The following is a 24343-nucleotide window of genomic DNA, read 5'->3' as shown; positions in this document are numbered from 1 at the left end:
TTTTGAGATAGAGTTTCACTCTTGTTGCCCGGGCTGGAGTGCAATGGGGCAATCTTAGCTCACTGCAACCTCCGCCTCCCAGGTTCAAGTGATTCTCTTGCCTCAGCCCCCCAAGTAGGTGCGATTACAGGTGCCTGACACCATGCTCAGCTAATTTTTTTTATTTTTAGTAGAGACAGAGTTTCATCATGTTGGACAGGCTGGTCTTGAACTCCTGACCTCAGGTGATCCATCCACCTTGGCCTCCCAAAGTGTTAGTATTACAGGTGTGAGCCACCGCGTCTGGCCAATGAGAACTTTTAAGCAGGAACAATCTATTCTGCTTGTGGGAGATTCATTTATTCATTCAATAAATATTTACTGCACACCTAAAATATCCCAGGGACTCTTTCCATCTTTCCACTGTGCCAGACAGGACCTGGGGAAGACAGAGGTGAGAAGATAGGCAAGGTACCTCTATTCATAGAGCTTTTACTTCATGGAAGAGACAGACAATAAACATATCAAAGATATTCCCACTTCAGGACTTTTTCATCTGCTGTTTTCTCTGTGTTAGGACTTTAGAAAAAAATATTTAATTTACTTTTACGAGATGGGGTTTCACTCTGTTGTCCAGCTGGTGCAGTGGCTATTCACAGGTATGATCTTGGCACACTATAACCTCAAACTCCTAGGCTCAAGCGGCCCTCCTGCCTTGGCCTCCTAGCTTGCCTGAATGAATCTGCTTTACGTATTTGCATGATTGGCTTCTCATCATCACTCAGGTCTAAGCTCAAATGTCACCTCATCAAGAGATTCCAGATATCCTGCCACCAACTACCCAACTTTGTGTCACTCTATTTCATTTCCCCATGTTATCTTCTTCATGGTCCTTACATATACATACATGTACACCACTAGAATATAAGGTCATGAGGGTAAGGACAAGGTGGAAGCACTGGACATGGAGAATAATGGACAGGTTTTGGACTGGGAAACACAAGGGTCATTGTGCTTAACTTCCAGCATCCCTTCCACTCCAGATGACTAGCCTAAAAAAATCCTGGGAATCCCAGTCCCTTTGCCAGTGACTGGCTTAGAAATGGACATGGGGCTAGGTGTGGTGGCTCATGCCTGTAATCTCAGCACTTTGGGAGGCTGAGGTGGGTAAATTACCTGAGGTGGGTGGATTACCTTATAACTGAGTCTCCTATCTTGCCTCTTTATAGTCCTCAGAGTCACCAGAGGTCTCTCTAGCCAACATAGTGGAGCCCCGTCTTTACTAAAATACAAGAATTAGCCAGTCATAGTGGCGGGTACCTGTAATCCCAGCTACTCGGGAGGCTATGGCAGGAGAATTGCTTGAACCCAGGAAGTGGAGGTTGCAGTGAGCCAAGATTGCACCACTGCACTCCAGCCTGTGCCAACAGACCGAGACTCTGTCTCAAAAAAACAACAAAAAAAGAAACAGACATGGTACCAAATTCTGGTCTGTGAGATGTCCATTTTTTCCTAAGAAAAAGTCCCTCCTGTTCCTCTGAACACTGTGATGACTGAATGTTATCGTGGGAATTGCTGCAGCCATTTGCTATCAGCTTCAAGATGAAGTTTTACTATAGATCGTAAAGTGGAAAGAAGAAAAGAATCTAGGTACTGGGTGACATTGCAAGCTCCTGTACCAATCAATCCTGATGTCTGTCCTACCTTTGGACTTTCTTTTATATAAGATGATAAATTTTCTTTTTTTTTTTTTTTTGAGACAGAGTTTCACTCTTGTTACCCAGGCTGGAGTGCAGTGGCTCACCGCAACCTCTGCCTCCCGGGTTCAAGCAATTCTCCTGCCTCAGCCTCCCAAGTAGCTGGGACTACAGGCTCATGCCACCATGCCCAGCTAATTTTTGTATTTTTAGTAGAGACGGGGTTTCACCATGTTGACCAGGATGGTCTCGATCTCTTGACCTCGTGATCCACCCACCTCGGCCTCCCAAAGTGCTGGGATTATAGGCATGGGCCACCTCGCCCGGCCAAGAGCTGGGATTTTCATAGGCATAGGAAGAATGATCAAAAAGGTTTGCGTAAAGTCTTAAAAGATTAGTAGGAGTTTGTTGCATAAATAAGGGAATTTGAGGAGGAGACAGTAGATGGAGGAAGTAGGTCCTGGTAGAGGGAACTGCATGAACCATGTTATGCTAATGTGAAAGCACATGGAGGATAAGCAATAAGAATTGCTTGGGGCCGGGGCGGGGGGCGCATGTTAAAAATTCAGCTTTCTTAGCTCCAAGCCCAGAGATTGTGATTCACACCTACAGACTATACTTTAAGACACATGGATGGGCCGGGTGCAGTGGTGTACAGCTGTGGGCCCAGCACTTTGGGAGGCCGAGGTGGGTCAGATCACAAGGTCAGGAGTTTGAGAGCAGCCTGGCCAACATGGTGAAACCCGGTCTCTACTAAAAACACAAAAATTAGCCGGGCGTGATAGCACATGCCCATAATCCCAGCTACTTGGAAGGCTGAGGCAGGAGAATCACTTGAACCTGGGAGGCAGAGGTTACAGTGAGCCAAGATTGTGCTACACAAAAGAAAGTTGGGAAAAAAAAAAAAAATATCTTGGGAAAAAAAAAAAAAAAAAAAAAAAAGAGACGCATGGATGAATCTAGAAGAGTAAATAGTGTAGTGTGGCTATAGAAGAAAGAATCTTGAGTGGTGACGAAAGTGGGGAAAGCTGAGACTGAACAGATGAATCCGGTGGAAGAGGACTTCGTCATGTAAGGATCCATAGACTGGAAACCTCAACAAGCAGGGCTGGGTCTGCTATTCCGTGACTGTACCCTGTGTTTAACATGGTATCAGGCATTTTATGAGTGGTCAATAAATATTTACTAATAATAAATACGTAAGGGTTGAAGACTGTACTCTGCAACTAGTAGGCAACAGTAAGATTTTGAGAGACCTCTGGTGACTCTGAGGGTACACTGAAAAGAGGCGAGACAGGAGACTCAGTTTTAAGGCTTTTTAAACATTGGAGGTGAGAGAACAAGCGCTATGAGAGAGAAAAAGAAAGGGATGTGACTCATATTTTTAGGGTAGAATTAAGAGTGATGAGGAGAAGGAAGGTGGTCAAGCTGCCTGGAGTTGTTTTGAGCTATAGCGGGGGTTTATAAGGTGAGGACATGAGACTGGCTGAACCAGCCTAGGCAATGGGCAAAGTAAGAGTTAAGAGGAGAAGAGGCTAAAAACCTAGCAGAATCCCAACTTAAAAAACAAAAACAAACAAAAACTTATTTGCCATGTGTTTGTTTAAAAATTGAATGCATCTGAATTAACTGGTTTTTAAAAAATTTACAAATATAATACATACTCATGGCAATAAAGTGAAATTACAGAAAGTAAACTTGCCCATTATAATTCCCCAGGTCCCATTCCTCAAGGCAACCACACATGTATAATTTAGGCATATTTAAAAGGACTCGGGATCATATGTGTATTGTTATAACTTGACTTTTCAATTAGTTTACTTTGAACTTCTTTCTAAATTCCCCTGTTGGGAAGTACTTGTGTTGCTTCCAGTTTTTTGCTACTACACATTGTAACCTATATCTTGATACATTTTTTTGACTTGTTGAGACTACCTGGAAGGGCAAGAAACTTGGATGGAAGGGCAAGTAATTTGAAATTTTGATAGCTATTGTTTAGTTGTTCTCTCAAATGGTTATATTAATAATTTATATACCCACCATTAATGTAAAAGAGGGCCCAACTCCTCCACCTTTATCTATATTATCTCCAAATTCTAAATGTTTGTTAATCAAGGTGGAAATCATCATGCTTTAATATGCATTTTAAAAATTATGAATGGCTGGGCATGGTGGCTCACACCTGTAATCCCAGCACTTTGGGTGACCAAGGCAGGCAGATCACCTGACGTTAGGAGTTTAAGATCAGCCTGACCAACATGGAGAAACCCTGTCTGTTTAAAAAAAAAAAATTATGAGCAAGATTATCAGCCTGACCAACATGGAGAAACCCTGTCTCTTTAAAAAAAAAAAAAAATTATGAGCAAGATTATCTTTTTTTTTTTTTTCCTTGGAGACAGGGTCTTGTTCTGTCACTCAGGCTGGAGTGCAATAGCATAATCTTGGCTTATCGTAGGCCTGACCTACCAGGCTCAGTGCTATCCTCCCAGATTAGCCTCCCAAGTAGCTGAAACCACAGGTATATGCCATCATGCCTGCCTAATTTAAAACAATTTTTTTTGTAGAGATGAGGTCCCACTCTATTGCCCAGTATTGTCTCAAACTCCTAGACTCAAATGATCTTTCCAAAGTGCTGGGATTACAGGTGTGAGTCACTGTGCCCAGCTGAGATTGAGTATCCTTTCATGCTATTGGCCATTTGTATTTTGTGGGAGAGATACTACCTGTTGGGTCTTTTGTTCTTTTTTTTTTAATTAAAAAGTTCTGAAAATTTTTGAATATAAAAATATACAGGGTATTATAACAGCCACACATGTACCTGTCACATAAAATGAACAAATGTTAATATTTTGTAATGTGTGCTTCAAATATTTTCCTTCCCTTCCCTCTTAAAAGAAAAACATCATATATAAAATTAAATTTCTAAAAAAAAAAAAAAAAAAAGTTAAATTCCTGTAAGTATCCATTCACCCACCTTTTCAGGAACAATCTGAAGGAGATAGGAGAGGTAGATACGGATAAAACAAAGTCAATGGAAGATTTCTACTTTAGCTTAATTAAATTTTTTTTTTTTTTTTTTCTCAGACAGGGTATTTATCTGTCACCCAGGCTGGAGTACAGTGCCAGGATCATAGCTTAATACAGACTCATACTTCTGCATTCAAGTGATTCTCCTGCCTCAGCCTCCAGAGTAGCTGGGAATACAGGTGCAGGCCACTGTGCCAGCTAATGTTTTTTTTATTTTTTGTAGAGATACAGTCTCTCTATGTTGCCTGAGCCACAGCATCCAGCTGGTTAAAATCTTTAGTGTTTGCCCAAAACAAGAATATTAATAAGTTTTTATGCTGCCTAAATTTAATGTGAAGTCTAATATGAATGCTAAATGATTTTAATTTTAAGAAAAGATAACATTTCACGCTACAATATCTAAAATAAAAAAAAAAAAAAAAAAGTGAGCACTCTTGAAATGACTGGAAAGATGGAAGTTCTCAGGAGAGAAATAGAAACTACAAAAAAAGAACCCAGTGGAAATTTTGTAACTAAACACTACAATATCTAAAATAAAAAAAAAAAAAAACAGAAAAGTGTTGGCAAAGGTGGAGAAATTAGAACACTCATGCATTGCAGTTGGTGATGTCAAATGGTATAGCCACTTTGGAAGAAAAAAAAAAACAACCTGTCAGTACTTCACAAAGTTAAACAGAGTTACCATATGAACCAGCAGTTCCACTCTGAGGTATATACTGAAGAAAAATAAAACCATGTCTACACAATAACTTCAGCATGAATATTTGTGGCAATGTTATTTGTAGCAGAAAGTAGAAAAAAACCAAATGTCCACTGACTAATGAATGGATAAGCAACACATGGTCTATCTACACAATGGAATATTTGGCAATAAAAAGGAATGAAGTACTGGTGCAGAAGGGAAGACATAAAAGAAGGGAAGAACCTGGAGAGTATTGTGTTGAGTGAAAGAAGGCAATCACAAAAGGCCACACATTATATGATTTCATTTATATAAAATGTCCAGAATAATCAAATCCATAGAGACATAAAGTAGATCTGTGGTTGCCAGGGGGCTGAGGAATGACTGCTACTGAGTGTAGAGTTTCTTTTAAGGATGATGAGAATATTCTGAAATTATAGAGTAATGGTGGTTGCACAACTCTGAATATATGAAAAACCACTGAACTGTATGCTTTAGATAGGTGAGCTAGATATGAATTAAATCTCAATAAGGCTGTGAAAAATTATTTTTTAAAAATTGATTTTTTTTCATAGAATCAACTCTGCGTTAGGCAAACAATTTACCAGAATATCCTGAGACAGGAGTGGAATAATACCTCCAGCTATTACCTGCAAATGAGAGCTGCTTTAGGCGGGCATTTGATCGAGCTTCCTGGACTTTATCTGTCAATGACTTCCAAGCATCTGAAAGGAAAATAAAAAGAACTGTAAGCCAGAAAATATGCATATAAACCCTTCTTAATAACAACGATGTGCACAAGGACTGTGCTTAGAATCCCTGGAGTGTGAAAACTTGCCCTCCTAGAACAGTGTTTTGTGATTTTTCTTAGAGTTTAAATCAGTTCATTACATGTGAAAGGAGCTGGAAAGGTGCACTACCCATGAGGGCTTCTTTCTGTTGGAGGACAAAGTACTAAGGAGAATCATTTTGAAATGACCTCTGAATCCCCAACGCATTCACATGCCTCTGGGTCTCACACCTGAATGTTTGGTGCTATTATGTTCCCTGTACCCCTAATCAAAACAGCACTACCATTAACGATTTAACCAGTATTATGGGAAGATCATAACCTCTCAGTTCCTTAAAGTTAAGGGGTAGAACTAGAAAATCCTTACAGTCCCTTCCAGCTCTAACCCAAGATTCTGTGATCTCTTCCTGTCTGCTAGGCATTTCCACATGGATTTCTTACACCACTCCACATCAATGTCTTCTGTGGAACCCCCGTACTCCTTCCTTACTTCTTTGTTCTCCATGCATTATCTTTTGTTTTAGTACCCAGACCTGAATCTTTACAGTCATCTTTGACTCTCCCCTCTCCATATTCAACCAAGTGTGTCCATTCTTGTTTTCTTTCCCCTCCCACTGAATGGAGGCTTTATTACTGGACATCGCTACCCTAGGAATACTCTCATTAGTAAACTCTCATCTTTTAGTGTCTCCAGTTCAATCTGTCTTATATAGAGCTACCACCTGAAATTCTGCTTCTGTTTACTCCCACAAGTTTTCAAAGCCCTCATGGTTTGACACTGAAGGCCTTCTAAAACCTGTGCCCAATCCACCATCCCAATTTTCTCTTTCACTACTGCCTGACAGGGACTTCAGCGTCATCTCCCCCGACACTACTCTAAACCCACCAAATGCAGTCCTGTCTTTCTAACTTTGTTTACCTCCCTTGTTCTTCCTAGAGAGCGCTGCATTCCTCTTTACCTAACCCAAATTCCATTTTCTCCTTTAACAGAATCTTCTATTAATCTTATGGGTTGTTGATAAGCCTAACTCACCCATGGTGACCTTTCTCTCCTGTGAATTCTTCTAGTACTTACAGCCTAGAGAACATTTACTAGTCCTTGAAAGGTGGATGAACACCTACATGCTTGGGATACAAAGATGAATAAGAAAATAAAATTCCAGTCCTTATGGAGAGCTCGCTGTTGAGTGACTGAGCAATAAAAGTAAACAAACATTTACAAAACAACTTTTAAGCTATGAGAGAGGAACATATAAGATTCAAAAGGAGGGAGTGGGAGGGCTTAGCTACTTCAGAAGGTGAGGGAAGACCATCTGAGCTGGATCTTTAAGGGTGAGCTGGAGCTCACCAGTTGACTGAGGGAAGGAATAGAACCCCAGTGGAGGAGAAAGCATGTGTGAAGGCAGACAAGGGAGAGAAGGGCACAGAAGGCACACGAGGGAATGGCAAAAGACAAGGCTGGAGCGGGAAGCACGGTCCTCATGGGCTCTGTTAAGGTGTGTGTAATATTGAAAACATAATCTGTATCATTAACTTTTCACATAAAATATGGCTATTTCTCCAACAAGACAAACGTCTCAAGCACAAGGAAAACGTATGATGCCTCCAGGTATCCCCCATAACACCTAGCATAAAACATCCACCTCAATGGTCCTAATACTCATAAAATGAAGCTCTAGCTGAAACAGCGCTTCTGCTGATGGGTCAGTCTGATTTAATCCACTCACCTTCAATACTTTCTGCACAGATCTGAAAGCCATCATCACTGGAAATTTCAAAAACAAGTCCTTTCTTCGGTTTTCTCTCAGCAATGCTTTCCTTCCGCTTTTGTTCTTGCTGAAGCCAAAGCATCAGCGGAGAGCTGAAATTACTTTCTTCTTCTTCCACTGTTTTAGGTTCTAAGAGGGAGAAAATAGGGGCCAAAGTGGTTGCAGTAACAAATGCTTACTGACCACTGACTATGTGTAGAGCATTTTACATAAATGATCTCTGAGCCTAACAACATTCCACAGTTGGTTTATTATTCCCATCTATAATAACAAACCCAAGGCTCAAAGAACTTGCCTAGGTCATTGATAGAAAGTATTGACTAAAACTGGATTTTTTTAACATGAAGTTATGCTGTCTCTGTGGTAGAATTTCGGGTATGGCAACCTGATCGTTTTCCAATAAGCAACTGTCCTCAATAGAGTTATACCCAAAACTTTCTCATCTTGAAGTGACCATTTGTTTCCTAGTCAAATTCGTTAGAACTGATGGAAAATGCTATGGAGATGTATCTGGTATTATAACCAAAATTTGACTATCTAATAAAAATCGTTCTTAGTTTTCTTTAGTGACAACTAAAAAGTGAAGTCAGGTTATGACTAGCTATTTAAATCTCAGTGCTTGTAAAACCAGTACAGTAGAAGAGTATGGGTATTGTCTTGAGTCCTTAGCTGACAGGTGATCACAGATATGTACTAGAAGAACACTGCACCCGGAGACAGGTGCACCAGGTTTCAGTCTCCAACTTTGGCCAAATCACTTAACTTCTTTGGAGCTTAGATTTTTTTTTTTTTTTAATGTAGTAGATAAGTAGGTAAAGTGGGTGATTTTCATAGTCCTTTTGGCATTGATATTCTCTGATTCTAACCTGTTACCTGCCCACATACCTGTACTTTCTTGTTCATTTGCTGGATTTTGGGTCACCTGAACTTCCGGAAGAACAGCCCCTTGCCTAAATAAAAACCAGATGTAAGATATAATAGCAGCTAGTTCTTCACTTCAAAGAAAAACATTAATAATTTGCTATGCAGCTCTGGTATACAAAATAACTGCTAGAAAATGAACCACAGGGGACTTTCTGTAGAACTTGCTGAATAAATATAACCACCACATCACTGTATGGTACATAACATCAAACTCTTTTTTTTTTTCACCCCTTCCAAAATCAAACTCTTTCATGAGATTCTTTACTAAATACTGACATTAAGTTTCTGCTTTTAAAGTTATAAATTATGCCCTTGAAATCCTTCTCATACTCTTAGTATTAGAAAAAAATGAAAGGACACTTGTTAGAAGCAATTCTAAAATTACTTAAATAAGTTAGCTGGTTTAACTAAAAATAAAAAATAAGCTCCATAGGCTTATAAACCACCATCAATCTTCACTTTTTTTTTTTTTGAGATAGGGTCTCACTTTGTTGTCCAGGCTGGAGTACAGTGATGCAATCACAGCTTGCTGCGTCCTCCAACTCCCAGGCTCAAGCAATCCCCCATCTTCACCTCCTGAGTAGCTTGGACTGTGGATGTGCACCACTGTGCCTGGCTAATTTTTAATTTTTGTAGAGACAGGGTCTCCCTGTGTTGCCAAGGTTGGTTTCAAACTCTTGGCTCAAGCACTCCTCCTGCCTTGGCCTCCCAGGGTGTTGGGATTACAGGCATGAGACACTGTGTCCAGCCCCAATTTTCACTTTTTAAAACTAAATAGGGCTGGGCGCGGTGGCTCAAGCCTGTAATCCCAGCACTTTAGGAGGCCGAGGCAGGTGGATCACGAGGTCAAGAGATCGAGACCATCCTGGTCAACATGGTGAAACCCCGTCTCTACTAAAAATACAAAAAATCAGCTGGGCATGGTGGCGCGTGCCTGTAATCCCAGCTACTCAGGAGGCTGAGGCAGGAGAATTGCCTGAACCCAGGAGGCGGAGGTTGCGGTGAGCCGAGATCGCGCCATTGCGCTCCAGCCTGGGTAACAAGAGCGAAACTCTGTCAAAAAAAAAAAAAAACAAACCTAAATTCTGGAAACAATTCAAATGTATATCAATAGAAGACTCGTTAAATTACTGTAGATCCACACAATAGAATTGGAGGCAGCTATTTAAAAAGTGAAGCACGCCTATATATATTGGCATAGAAAGATGTACATAAGTGAAAAACCAAATACAAAACAGTTTGTACAGTATTCCTCTTATGTAAAAAAGTGTAAACATATTCATATATATACCATGTATATCTGTATATGCAGAAATGCCTGCATAGATTATTCCCTAGAGGTGGTCATTGCTAATAATTTGTTTTTATCTATGTTATCTTCTGTTATCTGTTATTGCTAATGACCACCTCTAGGGAATTAAATAATTAATTATTTAAATTCTTCTGTTATTTTTTTTGTTTACTTGTTTACAAGCCTGTATTATTCCTATTTTAAAAAACTGGCAAGAAAACAAATATCAATGTGAATCAAGAAGAACTATTTTTTAAATGAGGTGGACAAAACTGAGTTTAGTCTTAAAGGACAAATTCTTCAGCTTACCCTGCAGGCTGCCCACACTCCTTCTGGGAGGACTGCTCCACAGTAGCTGTATCTTGCTGTTCAGCCTCTGCTCCTGGAGTCCTGGAACACAGGCATTTGTATCTTTTCAAGAAAAAACACCACTAAATATATACCGAATGTGGAGGTGGGTCGAAAGAAATGGCCCTATCAGGATCTGATAAAGTCTGTGAGCCAGAAAACTGACCTAAGGTCATAAAGGTTAGAATAAGAGTTACTTTGAGGGGGCATAAGGGCCCTCTGGGTTGCTAGAAATGTTCTGTATCTTGATCTGAGTGGTGGCTACATAGGTGCACTTCACCTAGGCTGCAGTGCAATGGCATGACCATGGCTCATTTGGCCTCTAACTCTTAGGCTCAAGCAATCCTCCCACCTCAGCCTCCTGAATAGCTGGAGCTACAGATGTGCAATACCACGCCCAGCTAATGTTTAAAAATTTTTTTTTTTGTTGAGACAGGGTCTCACTATGTTGCACAGGCTGATCTTGAACTCCTGAGCTCAAGGAGTCTTTCTGCCTCAGCCTTCCAAAGTGCTGGGATTACAGACACGAGTCACTGTGCTTGGCTTTCGATGATAAAGTTTTAAAAAAAAGGACCCTATGTGGGTCTACAATAGGGAGCTTTGTCCTCAAGATAAGAATAATCAGTACCTAGTATAAGCCCCCGTAAAAAAGAATCAGGAGGAAACAGCAACATTGTTTGAAATCAGGACAAAAAGTAATGAGAGATGTGGTTCTATCCAAGAGACAAACTGCCCATGGATGGAACTATATTTTGCTATATAAATCACCACTCAGGGGCCAGGCGTGGTGGCTCAAGCCTGTAATCCCAGCACTTTGGGAGGCCGAGGCGGGTGGATCACGAGGTCAAGAGATCGAGACCATCCTGGTCAACATGGTGAAACCCCATCTCTACTAAAAATACAAAAAATTAGCTGGGCATGGTGGCACGTGCCTGTAATCCCAGCTACTCAGGAGGCTGAGGCAGGAGAATTGCCTGAACCCAGGAGACGGAGGTTGCGGTGAGCCGAGATCGCGCCATTGCACTCCAGCCTGGGTAACAAGAGAGAGACTCCGTCTCAAAAAAAAAAAAAAATCACCACTCAGAGAGAAAAAAAGTGAAAACCCAGAAAACTCCCAAGTAATGTAACTTGAACAGAAGACTGTCTCTCCTAGAAGACTACCACATCAATAGCCCCTAATTTCCAGCATGAAATCCCACAGACCCAGAATAGCTAGTATTTGGCTCTCTCACCCTGTGCCTGAGGTCAGGGATGTTGCTTCTTGGTCTGGAATGTGTGCTTCAGAAGAACTGGTCCGCAAATGGGAAACTTTGTGCTTCTTGCCATTCCCTTTGTCTAGAGGCGGCTGAATCCGTTTGATTTTTGGTTTGGGTTTAGTGGGACCTGGCACTGAAGGGCTTGCTGACCGCTGTCCAGAGGATGGAGAGGATGGAGAACCCCCAGGAGAGGTGGAGCTTGCTTGCACAGCTGAGGATAAAGCCTTGCTCTGATCCAGCCCCACACTATTATGAGTGTCTGCTGTCTGGGTAAAGTTGGATACCTGGGACCCTGAAGCAGAATCAAGATCACGCTGGGAAGAATGTACCCCAGTTTTGCTGGCAAGGAGCTGGTTCACATGCTGAAGCTGATAGTGTTCGTCTGCTTCCCCAGAAGGTGAAGCAGCTGTTATGCCCGTAGTCTGAGTGGAGGGGAGCACACAGATGCTAGATGCTGCGGTCATTGCAGCAGTAGAGGGAGTCTGTGATGTCCCCAGTTGTGGAAACATTCCTGAACTTGGTGGTAAAGCCACAGGCTGGTCCTGAATCCCCAGGCTCTGCTGGCTAGCTTTGATTAAAAGATTGCTTATTGAGCCAATATCTGGGGTGCCAAGCAACCTTGGGTTGGTTAAGGTGACGTGTCCTGGAACTGACGCACTACTTGTAGGGGTTGTGGTAGTTTGCATGGATACAACATTCAAGACAGAGGAACTGGATGCCAAGCCAGACACAGACCCTGATGTGAGGTGGCTAGTATCCTGGCTTATTGTTGATGTGCCTGCCGCTGTGGCAGCAGTTCCTCCCACACTCTGTGGTAACAGGGGTGCCTGTTCAAAATACATGATGCTAGATTTAGATCTTTTTATGATGTTGGGGACAGTTCGGTGAGATGAAGTATTAAGCGACCCCAAATCTAACAGATTGGGATTAGAAAGCTGGGAGGGTGTGAAGTTAATCAATGTCATATTAGAAACAACATCGGAAGGAGCAATGTTTGAAGGGGTACTAGAGGGAGCAAGTTTCTTATTCTTTCGGGTCTGTAGACGAGATATGGGTCTTTTCTTGAGTCCGGAGGATGGAGTGGCCACTGTGGTACTGAGGTCTGTCCTCTGGCTGGATTCTGAAACTAAAAGTTGGGGATCTGGAGGAGGCTGAACTCCAATAAGCAGGCCTGAAGGAGGATTGCTGATGTTGGGTGGGAAACTACTTTGAGTAGCTGCAGGGAAGGAATGTAAGTGCTGGTGATGAGACATGGGTAGCAATCCTTTGCTAGCAGAAGGGAACAAAGATTGAGAAGTTGGCAAGCTTGGATTCAGTCCCGTGGTTAGGGTGAGACCACTTCCCATGGGCCCCAATACTGAAGTATTTGTCTCCATCACACTGGGTGTAGAACTAACAGAAGAGGTCAATTGGATTTTTTGGGTCACTCCATTTGGAAGAGTTTGGAGAACATAAAGTGGCTGCATGTTCTGGTTAACAACTATGAGTTTCTCAGTGGCTGGCTTCAGGTGGGGTGGAGTGGTCTGGACAGCTGCATTGGAAATTTGAGACGGGCCAGGACTATCAGTAGAATTGGGCACATACTTCTGGTTCTGGATAGGAACAGTTGGGGAAACAGGTACCTGAAGGCCAGGGGTGCTACTGCTTCTAGTTAAATCCTGATTGTTGCCATGACCTTGCTCTACCGAACCACAAGGAGGGCTAGAGATGTGGTCTGCATCCATGTGTCCTTGGATAAAATGATCAGGAGTCATGTGGCCTTCAGGAGTTGGATCTACTCCTGGGCTCAGCAGCGCTGGGTCACCTTCAGAGGAGGCTACAGATTTTTCTGTGATGGTTACTCTCTTCTCCCCTGAGTCTGAGATGACAGCTAGTCTACTGGGATTCTGACTTGGGACAGTGGGACTCCGGGTGGTCAAGACAGAGAGATCGGATGGTAGCTCTAGAGGCAATTCAAACTGTTCCTCTGCTGAGATAGAGGAAGAGACACTACTGTCCACAGGTTCTGTTGTAGGCAGCTGCTGAGAAAATACTTCAAAAAGACCCATATCTTTTTCACGATTACTGTCAAGACCCAAACCTTCACCAAGATTCAGGAGTTCTGATGAAGATGATTCTGGGCTCTCACCCAAAGCTTGCATGGATGGTGTATTCTTTAGTACAAAGTCCATAATGTCGGAAGGCAGGATATTCCCACAGTCATCACTATTGTTATTGTCTGAATCTGATTTCAGGAGCTCAGTATTATAGGTATCCAGTAAATTTTTGTCTGAGGGGGTACTTGTGTGGACTCTGCGGCTTGACTCCAATGAGCTGAGCTGAGCTTCCAAGGAATCCTGTCCCTGTGTTTTAACTCTGCTTACAGAATGGCAGTTATCCATCTTTGGCTCATTTTTGTGGCCAACAGAACTCTTAATGACATGTTCTTTCTCCCCAGCATCTTCAGGTCGATCTATCTTTAAGTTCTCTGTTCCATTTTCTTTACCATTTCTTTTTGGAATCTGGCTGCTTTTCCTTGTTGTGGCTGTGACACTAGTATCACTCTCTGTCCCATCATCAACACCATCCAACTGTGAAATTTTTGGAAGATCACACTGTTCCTCCTCCCGAAATAAATTATGGGATGCCAGTCGTTCCTCTCCACCTGAAGAAATCACTGTTCTAGTGAAGTTGTAATAGTATAAATCATCTTCATCTGAGGTGCTTAAGTCATCGGCCCCATCCACCTGTCCTTCAGCTGATCTCTTGCCTCGTTTCTTCCCAGTTGAGCTGCTGTAGAATGGAATGTCTTCTTCACCATAGGATCTTACTCCATAGAGCGGGGTAAGCCCAAAGAACATGTTAGAACGTGCACGGGCACTGCGACGGGGATACCTCCTTTTAAAAGAGCCATCCTCCTGAGGTTTGGGGCCATCTGGAAGCATTAGGTTTCTGTCCTGTACTGGAAGATTCTGATAGTTGTTGCTTTGAGAATCCTGGCATGAGGTATTATTGGGGCTTGGTTGGGCCACTGGACCATCTCCTGGATTTTCAGAGGCTGAAATTGGTTCTGTGGGAGATGTTGACTCTATTTGCAAAGGGGAAGCAGGACTACTTTCTTTCAGGGCGTTTTTGGATTGACTCTCATTTTCCATTTTTAGAGGTGTCAGGGTCACTTTGACTGTGCGTTTCCGCGGTGCCTGTAATTCCTTGGCAGTTCCTTCTACTTGCATGGGTGGAACTTTGGGAACTCCTGGCATAGAAATGGCTTTATCACCAATCTTATCGGAAGAAACATTGTTACAGGGTCGTTGGCCCATATATTCAGGAGTCAAAACCTCATCAATAAACTCTGGCTTCAGGTTTCCTTCCTCACCAGTTGTCACCTGACCAGGTTCCAAAAAAGATTTACTGGAATGCTTTTCTTTGAAAGTTTCCTTACAAGATTTTTTCCCTTTCTGTCTCCTGTCTCTGGAACTAGATCCCATATGTTCATTGATAATGGATGATCTGTTGCTCATTCCAGATAGCTTCAAGGTTTTGACTTCACTATCTTCATCTGGAGAGGGGTTTGCTGATTGGGTAGAATCTGCGTGTTGGTCTCGATCATTCCTTTGCCCTCTCAAATGGAGTTGTGGGAAGGAGAGGGCCTCTTTAGAAGAAGACGACACTGAAGAGGGCTCAGCAAAGGAGCCAATTTTACTAACACTCAGTTCTCTAGATGCTGTGTTATGAACCTGTGGGGCCAGTTTAGGAATTCCAGAGTAAGCCACATTATGTGCAGATCCTTCTGAGCTCTTGGAACTCAGCGCTTTGGTCTTCTCTCCCTTTAAAGAGGAGCTCTTGGTGGCCAAATCTGAAGCACTGGACTGCTTCATTTCTAAAGATGAAGATCCATCCAAGTGACTGTTTTTATTGCCTACAGTAACCACTGTCCTTTGCAAATTTGAAGAGGTGGAAGTGTTTTGCCCTAAACTAGTACTTGAATTCAGTGGCCCTAAGACATGATCAACTGCTTTGGCGCTTGATTCAAGATCAGTAGCAGTCCCAACGGTGGAGACTGAGGAAACATTATTCCTAGAATAAGTATTCCCAGTTCTCATTGGAGACATTATCCGGAGTTTGGACCGCTGGGGTGATAAGGAAGAGGTACTGTGACGTCTGGAGCCAATGCTTCGAAGTCCAGAGGAGAGTAAAGGATCACCCACTGTAACTATTTCATGAGTGGTTGGGGTAGGACTTCCTAAAAAAAGAGAAAGTAATAAATGCTATTGTAGATAGAACAAATATGTAGAAGTCACTGGTTTCAATGATTTGGCTATATATATATATTTATAGGTAACTGGAAATCTACATTTTCTATTTATTTATTTTTTTGAGACAGTATCTCACTCTGTCACCCAGGCTGGAGTACAGTGGCACAATCTCAGCTCACTACAACCTCTGCCTCCGGGGTTCCAGCAATTCTCCTGCCTCAGCCTCCCGCGTAGCTGGGATTACAGGCATGCGCTGCCACACCCAGCTGATTTTTGTATTTTTAGTAGACACAGGGTTTCACTATGTTGGCCAGGCTGGTCTCAAACTCCTGACCTCAGGTGATCCACCCGCTTCAGCCTCCGAAAGTGCTGGGATTACGGGTGTGAGCCACCGCGTCTGGCTGAAATCTACAGTTTCAGTCAGTAAAAGTCACCAAGATAAAGTTGCCTGAAAGAATTATAGTTTAATTTTTGGGCTGATCTTCTTAGGTCAAGTAGGTCAATAAAGTCTTTCACCTGCAGAAGGCAATGGTCGACAGCCAGGGGATCTCTGTGCTGGAGAATAACTGGGTGTTCGAATCCTAGGGACCTTTGAGATGACATGATAATAACAGGAGCCAGAGGCTTGCGAATGAGGAGGTCGGTCTGGTGATGGAGGACTTATAATTACAGCTGTATTTTGACTCTCTTTTGAACATTCTGTGGCAGAAAATAAAAACTCTTAACAAAAAAACCCCAATTAAAATATCAAACAAATTAACCGATAAAAAGTCAGCTGTCAGGTAAATGTAAAACTAGAAGCAAATGAGACCTCCCAAGTAAATTACTCTTCCCCTACCTTTCAATCACGAGTCCTCCCTGAATCGAATTCAGGTCCCATCCCCCCTCTTTTTTTTTTGAGACACAGTCTCATTCTGTCACCCAGGCTGGAGTACGGTGGCACAATCTCGGCTCACTGCAACCTCTGCCTCCCAGGTTCAAGTGATCTCGTGCCTCCACTTCCCAAGTAACTGGGATTAATTACTGGGATTACAGGTGCCCGCCACCATGCCTGGCTAAGGTTTTTGTATTTTTAGTAGAGACGGGGTTTCACCACGTTGGCCAGGCTGTTCTCGAACTCGTGGCCACAACTGATCCACCCACCTCAGCCTCCCAAAGTGCTGGGATTATGGGCATGAGCCACTGTGTCCGTCCTCAAGTACCATCTTGATTCAAGACTAACCTGTAAAAGATGTTGGACTATGGGCAATGGTCCTATTTTCATCATGTTCAACAGTGCTGTTGATATCTGGCTCTACGACTGGAGGACGGCACTCCACTATCTTGCACGTATATACACAGCGCTTGCGAGCATCTGTGGTGCTCCAATATACCCTGGAACACCTGGGTAAACAGATTTGGGAAAATCATCATAAGGGAGAGGACAGAAGCAGAAACTAGCATTTGTCAAAACCTCTCTTCATCCTAGGTTCCCTGGTCCTCTTAATTATAGAATTTAGCTTTATTTCATGGGTTCTTAGTATAGACTCCCCTAGTTAGGTTGTTCCAAGCTTTTTGAAGTCCTGGGTTTTTCTTAGCCTCTCAGAAAATAGCCTAAGATCTTTTTTTTCTTGTACCATAAGCAGGCACCAAATATAGTAAAATATTCTAAAAGCCAGTGAAAGAAAAATATTAAAATACTATAAAAAATAGTTTTGGCCCTCAGGAAGGGACTACTGCCTTACAATGTATACAAAGTGTGACTCAAAAATAAAACAAAGGGCAAACCTGAGTTGTTTCCTTTGGGAGAAAAGCCCCATATGACAAGAGAAATGTAACTGCTTCAAATTTGCTGAATGCTAGTGGAGTCTGGTTTGTGTGAAGAGCTGCCAGCTAAATGTGGGGTACAGATTGTGTAATCGAAATACAGAGTAAGTTGGAGCATATATTGCAAAAAGACTCCAATGCGAAAGTGGCAGAAGGGGAATTTTGAACTTATATTGTTAGCTTGTTAGATATTTTAACAACTTGCTTCATATAGGTAAGATTATAAAATCTTATTGAAAAATTTGATCATTATTGTGGGGATTTATAGTTTTAGAAGGACTTATAAAATGTAAAGTTGGGAATTAGCTGTTTTACCCATCAAAACAATCTGCACTTCTGCATGTAGATCAATGGAATTTAGAGGAATCTTAAGAGACTGACCTTGTGTCTTAAGTTTTTAAGTTTCTACTTAGGTTTTATTTTTTAGTAATTCTAAAATTGTCAATAATACTTTCCTTCTATAACTGGATTCAGCTAACATAAATGCTGCTTTAGTCCCAGTCTACAAGCAGATGAATCAGAGAACTAGCAAAAGCAGTTTAAAGTAGCTAACAAGTATGCCTCTACATTCAATGACCTGCACATGGCATCAGTGTGTTCAGGTTGTGGGGCTGCTGTCGTCTCTTTATAGTGCTACTTACTGATATCCAATAGGAAAGAGCTTATCTTCACAGTCAGAGAGATCATTTAGAATTCCTAAGCAGTCGATTGTCATAGAGCCTGACCAAGGAAAGAATAACTGATTAGAGAAGATAATGAGGGTCATTTTATTTTTTTGAGAGAGTCTCACTCTGTCACCCAGGCTGGAGTGCAGTGGTGCAATCTCAGCTAACTGCAACCTCTGCCTCCTAGGTTCAAGTGATTCTTGTGCCTCAGCCTCCCAAGTAGCTGGGATTACAGGCATGCACCACCTCTCAACTACTTTTTTTTTAAAGTAGAGATAGGGTTTTGCCACATTGGCCAGGCTCATCTCCAACTCCTGACCTCCAGTGATCTGCCCGCCTCAGCCTCCCAAAGTGCTAGGATTATAAGCATGAGCCACCACACCTGGCTGAGGGTCATTTTATAACTGAGGACCAGAAAGTGCCCTAATGATATATACAGCTTTCCCCAATAGGTCATACCAATCATCATGTGGATATTTTCTGGTTCCAAGCCATTGAGAAACTTCCTTCTCAAGCTGATTCCTTCAAAGTCCACAAATACTCTTCTGAAAACTTCAAATCCATTCTCAGGAACCACCTTAAATAAAACCCATGGGAGCTATTAATAGGCTGTCTCTTTGCACATTATACTCATGATCCTGACTCTCTCAGAGGGGAAGGTATATCTCAATAGCAGCCTTCTGTTTCACTTAGCAAGACACTTCTATATCTCCTAAAAGAGGTGGTGGCTTTAGGAACACCTAGTAGAAAAGCAAAACAGTTTAACATCTTGCTATATTTTTGTATTTTTTCTTTTGAATTTCTAGAGAATTCACAAAGCACTAAATAAGCCATGAAAAGACTTAAAGGAAGTTGAAATGCTAAGAGGAAGAAGCCACTCTGAAAAGGCTATGTGCTATATAATTCCAACTATGTGAAACTCTAGAAATGGCAAGGCTATGAAGATGGTAAAAACATCAGTAGTTGCCCAGGGTTGGGAAGAGGCAGGGATGAACAAGCAGAGCAGAGAATGTTTAAAGCAGTGAAAATACTCCATATGATGCTATAATGGTGGATATCTGTCATTATACATTTGTCTAAACCCACAGAATATATAACACAAGAGTGAATGCTAATGTGAACTATGGACTCAGGGTGATAATCATGTGTCCAGTGTAGGTTTATCCATTTTAACAAATGCACCACTCTGGTAGGGGATGCTGATAATGGGGGAGGCTGTGTATATGTGGGTGCAGGGGGTATATGGGAAACCTCTGTACCTTACAGTCGATTTTGCTGTGAACTTAAAACTGTTCTAAAAAATAGTCTATTTTTTTTTTTTTTTAAAAAAAAGCAACTAAAGCTCTCTCACTTCGCCTTTGATCAAATCCCGATGTCGTTGGCAATATACTTTTTTATCATCCAGAAAGACACAGTTCTTGGCTCGGGAACACATGAAGTGATAGTTGCTGGTGCAGGATGTGAGACAGCAACCCACGGTGGCTCCTGGCTTTTGGCAGAATTCACATCTCTAAAAATCCGGAAAGAACAGAGCCCTATTCAGACTTTCAGATGTTTTAAGACATTTACCATCTCCTCTATAGACTCATCCCATTCTACGGTTCCTACAATTCATTTTATCTATTGGTAGTCTGTTGAATTACGTATATCAATACTTGTTGGCTAACTACCCTGATGGCACTGTGAAAAATATCAGTGAGGCCATATTCACCCACAGGAAGAGTATCTGGATACTGAGAGGGAATCTCTTTCATAAAATTTACCCGTAAGGTCTTACCAGCTGCTTGCCCCTTATCACAGCCATATGCACATTCTTTAGTGATCCGTCATCATCTTCAAACACTTCCGCTGACCATAAAGCACAATTTACATGTGTCCACTCATTTTGACCAATATATAGCAAACGACCAGCATCCTATAAAATAAAGAGATTTCTTTTTTCCTAAAGAATATAATGCCAAAGGAGGTTTTCCTAGGCATTAGCTTTTCCTCAGTGAAGATAACCTCAAGAAAGCAACTTAATTCTTTAATGTGGGGAGACACAGAGAAATCAGAATTCATTTTTTAATGTTGCTCTGTTTCCATTTCCTTTCTTTTCTAGATTACTTTTTCCACAGACTAGAACTATTTTACAAATCCAGAGAATTAAAAAAATGAGCTTGGCATGGTGGTTCACATCTGCAATCCCAGCACTTTGGGAGGCTGAAGTAGTAGGATCACTTGACCTTAAGAGTTTGAGAACAGCTTGGGCAACATAGAGAGACCCCATCTCAACCAAAACAAACAAAAAATTAGCCAGGCATTGTGGTGCACATCTGTGGTCTCAGCTTCTCAGAAGGCTGAGGTGGGAGGATCGCTTGAGCCCAGGAAGCAAAATTACAGTGAGCCAAGATTGTGCCACTGTACTCCAGCCTGGGTGACAGGGTGAGGCCAGGTCTCAAAAGAAAACAAACAAAAAGAGCAATATGTGGTAAATTTATAAAAATGTGCACTGATAGCTGTACACTATATGTCAAAGCCAATTCTCTCAGATTGTATTTAAAGCTTTTTTAAAAAAATTATAAGCTTACTATGTGTGCCAGACACTAAATAGAGGCTTTACATATATTATTTCATTTAATCCTCACAAACCACTCTGAGGTAAGCATTATTATCTTCATTTTAAAGATGAAACTGAGGGTCAGAGAGGTTAAACTACTTGCCAAAGTCAGTAAGCAGGCAGTTAAGCACAGACATGTATTCAGGCGGGTGACAGAACTGGGGCTCCTAACCATTCTGCTATCCTACATGAAACACAAGCTTTTTAATATGCAACTTAGATTTTATTAACTTTCACAAAATATTCTTGAGGAACTTCCAACAGAAATTACTAGACATCAAGGGGTTAATTTAAGGCAAATCAATCACCTTTTAATCAACAAAATCAGTCATTAAAAAACTCCAAGTGCTGTGAACTAAGTGACAAGTAAATAAAAGTTACACGTGAGTTATAAGTTATAGATAAATAAAAATTGTAATTTGTAAGTTATAAGTTTATAAGTTCATTAAATAAATGGCCCAGTCATCAAGTATGGACACAAAGACAAACAGTTCTTTCGGGATATGTATCAACTAGGGCCCTGTGTCGCACAGTACTTACATTAGCACTGTCATCACCATATGTCAAACATAACGCACACTGTCTATTGTCTTCTATGCCTGGGGGTGGGTTCAGCTCTGGACTGTCTTCTCGACTCCTATCAGTACCTTGAAATCCAAAAGACTACCATCAGTACCTTGAGATTCAGTTAAAATTGGCAATACTATGTCCAATTTCCAGGAAAAAAACTAAACAATTCAGCTCACATAGCCTACCCCCTATAGAATAGCCACTTTCCAAAAAGTGTTCAGAGTTATGCTATCTCATCATCTATATTACAATACTCAGTTGTATTTATATCAAGTCCTCATTAACACCTCAAGTGAAGCAAAATTAATGATAGTATTATATTTAAGGATGGCCTGAAAATTCCTTTCTGATATCCAAGTATATCTAATTTTAGTAACTTGGATTCACGAAGTCAATCATCTGCATCTAGAGGAAAATATGTGACAGCTCTCCTTTTGGTGACTTACTCAAAATTGGTGGTGTAGGAGGATGCAGAGGAGTTGGTGAGTCTGGCTCTCCAGGCCCTTTAGGTTTGGGAGCTGGAATGATTTTCTTCATTAAAGGAGGCTGCTCAGTGTGGCTGTTTTCCTCTCGCTCCTGCCACTGAGCATAATTATGGTCAAGTGAAGGTGGAAGCACTGCGTTTGGTAACATCCCACTGCTGAAAATAATCAATTCAACAAGCATTTATTGAACTCCTACAGTATACCTAGAACCATATAAAATAACCAAATTCTTGATATAATCTGTTGCCCCATGTACGAGCCATCCACAGAATATAAGAACAAGTCACAGCATTTGAAAATTGCTGAAGTACACAGAACTTAGGATTTTTAAAAATATCTCAACATAATGACTCTTAGTCAAACTTGCTGAAACAAATGATAACCCTATCAAAAATCCAAATAATTTATTGGAATAAAAATTAAAGTTTACATATGGAAAATCAAGAGCAGCACAGAGCACCACTTGAACTATCGGTAAAACAGAATCCATTTATAACAAGGCCAGTTACATGGCTATATCATGCATGTATTGTACATTTGTCACAATTAAACCAAGCTCCCTACAAAAAAAAAAAAAATACAAAAGTAAAGCACAAAAAGGCAATTGCCAATAATAAACATTAAGTGTAGTCCTCAAAACAGCACTGAAAAGGCATTTCAACCAATTCATTTCTATTAAAACCTTTTGGAAAACCACAATCTAGAAATATGAGAACTCTCAGATTTCTAGTTGATGAGAAAAGAAAAGTTATGCTAAATTTACTTACTTGCTTGATACTTTATTTGGCTCCCAAAACCTGGACTTTTTGACACTGAACCATGGAAAAACACGCTCCATTTGCTAAAAGAAAATGCAAACAAAATGTAAATATATAAACATTCGTTTAGATCTCACATGAAAAAAAAAAACTTCAAACCAGCTTCTCTGTCAATATGAGGATAATTTCAGGCCACCAAGGGAAATATCCATCCACTCTGGCAACCTTACCAAATTCCTCTCAAAGAATCAGAGGATCAAATTAAACCAAAGATGTTTTATACACATGACAAAGCAAAAAGTAGAAGAGAACAAGTTCACTGTATTCATGGGGTAATTACTTATAGGTAAGCATTAAAAACGTGAATTAGTAATATCATTCACCCGAATGAAGAAGGACTTGACCATGCTGTTGGCTTTTTTAATTTCTGGCTGTCCTCCATCTGAATTAATGGCAGCTTGAATGATCTTCACAATATCATCACTGAACTCCAACTGCATACAAAAACAACATGCTAATTATTTTTAAAACAGTGTGCTCTCAAAACCATTTCCTCTTCCCTCCCTAATCATCCAGCACAGAGATCAAACAGAAAACTTACACCCTATTTTAATGTGGTATAATACTCTTTGGCTGAGATCTTTGAGATTCAATTCACAATTAACCATAGCAATTAAGAGATGCCAGGCTAATGAGGTAAGAATACAAATAAATTGCCTGTATCGTGATAAATTACCCAAGCAGGTCCACAGTTTTTAATTTGGATTAAAATAAACAGTGGCTCATGCCTGTAATCCCAGCATTTTGAAAGGCTGATATGGGTGGATCACTTGAGGTCAGGAGTTCAAGCCTGGCCAACATGGTGAAATCCTATCTCTACTAAAAATACAAAATTAGCCGGGCATGGTGGTGCATGCCTATGTAATCCCAGCTACTCAGGAGGCTGAGGCAAGAGAATCACTTGAACACAGAAGGTGGAGGTTGCAGTGAGCCAAGATCTTGTCACTGTACTCCAGCCTGGGCAAGAGAGACTCCGTCTCAGTAATAATAATAATAATAATAATAATAAAAAATAAACAATAGAATAGCAAATACAGACCATGTGATAAGAAATGATCATTTCCTATACATTCTTAAAATCATAAAATTAACAGGCATCTATCTACAAATGAAGACCTTATAGAGAAAGGCACATTATTCAGATCTGATCTCAAAAGGGCAGGGAGAAACAATTAATTTCTCTTAGCATTTTCCCCATCAACAATTCTTAGTGCTTCCTTGCAATATAAAAATAGCTGTCAGAAAACTGAGATGAGGCCGGGCGCGGTGGCTCAAGCCTGTAATCCCAGTACTTTGGGAGGCTGAGGCGGGTGGATCACGAGGTCAAGAGATCAAGACCATCCTGGTCAACATGGTGAAACCCCGTCTCTACTAAAAATACAAAAAATCAGCTGGGCATGGT

General features: G+C 41.2%; 1 protein-coding gene across 8 annotated transcripts in view; it reads right to left on the bottom strand.

The window, feature by feature from the left end:
• The window catches only part of KMT2A (lysine methyltransferase 2A), a 99933-nt gene that overhangs the window by 9624 nt on the left and 65966 nt on the right, over positions 1-24343 (bottom strand). For all 8 annotated transcript variants that reach the window (XM_017523423.2, XM_017523425.2, XM_017523424.2 and 5 more), the window contains 15 exons: positions 23265-23375; positions 22891-22964; positions 22085-22278; positions 21609-21715; positions 20247-20384; positions 19821-19979; positions 18929-19046; positions 18446-18524; positions 17221-17381; positions 16515-16697; positions 11740-15985; positions 10469-10549; positions 8830-8894; positions 7903-8073; positions 6036-6110 (listed from right to left, as the gene is read on the bottom strand). In XM_017523423.2, the coding sequence (XP_017378912.1) occupies positions 6036-6110; positions 7903-8073; positions 8830-8894; positions 10469-10549; positions 11740-15985; positions 16515-16697; positions 17221-17381; positions 18446-18524; positions 18929-19046; positions 19821-19979; positions 20247-20384; positions 21609-21715; positions 22085-22278; positions 22891-22964; positions 23265-23375 (5962 nt within the window). The remainder of the gene's footprint in view (positions 1-6035; positions 6111-7902; positions 8074-8829; positions 8895-10468; positions 10550-11739; positions 15986-16514; positions 16698-17220; positions 17382-18445; positions 18525-18928; positions 19047-19820; positions 19980-20246; positions 20385-21608; positions 21716-22084; positions 22279-22890; positions 22965-23264; positions 23376-24343) is intronic.

The sequence above is a fragment of the Cebus imitator genome, unplaced genomic scaffold (genome assembly GCF_001604975.1).
Source record: "Cebus imitator isolate Cc_AM_T3 unplaced genomic scaffold, Cebus_imitator-1.0 Scaffold28, whole genome shotgun sequence".
Lineage (NCBI taxonomy): Eukaryota > Metazoa > Chordata > Mammalia > Primates > Cebidae > Cebus > Cebus imitator.
Note: the sequence above shows the minus strand (reverse complement) of the source record. Positions and strands in the feature narration are given on the sequence as shown.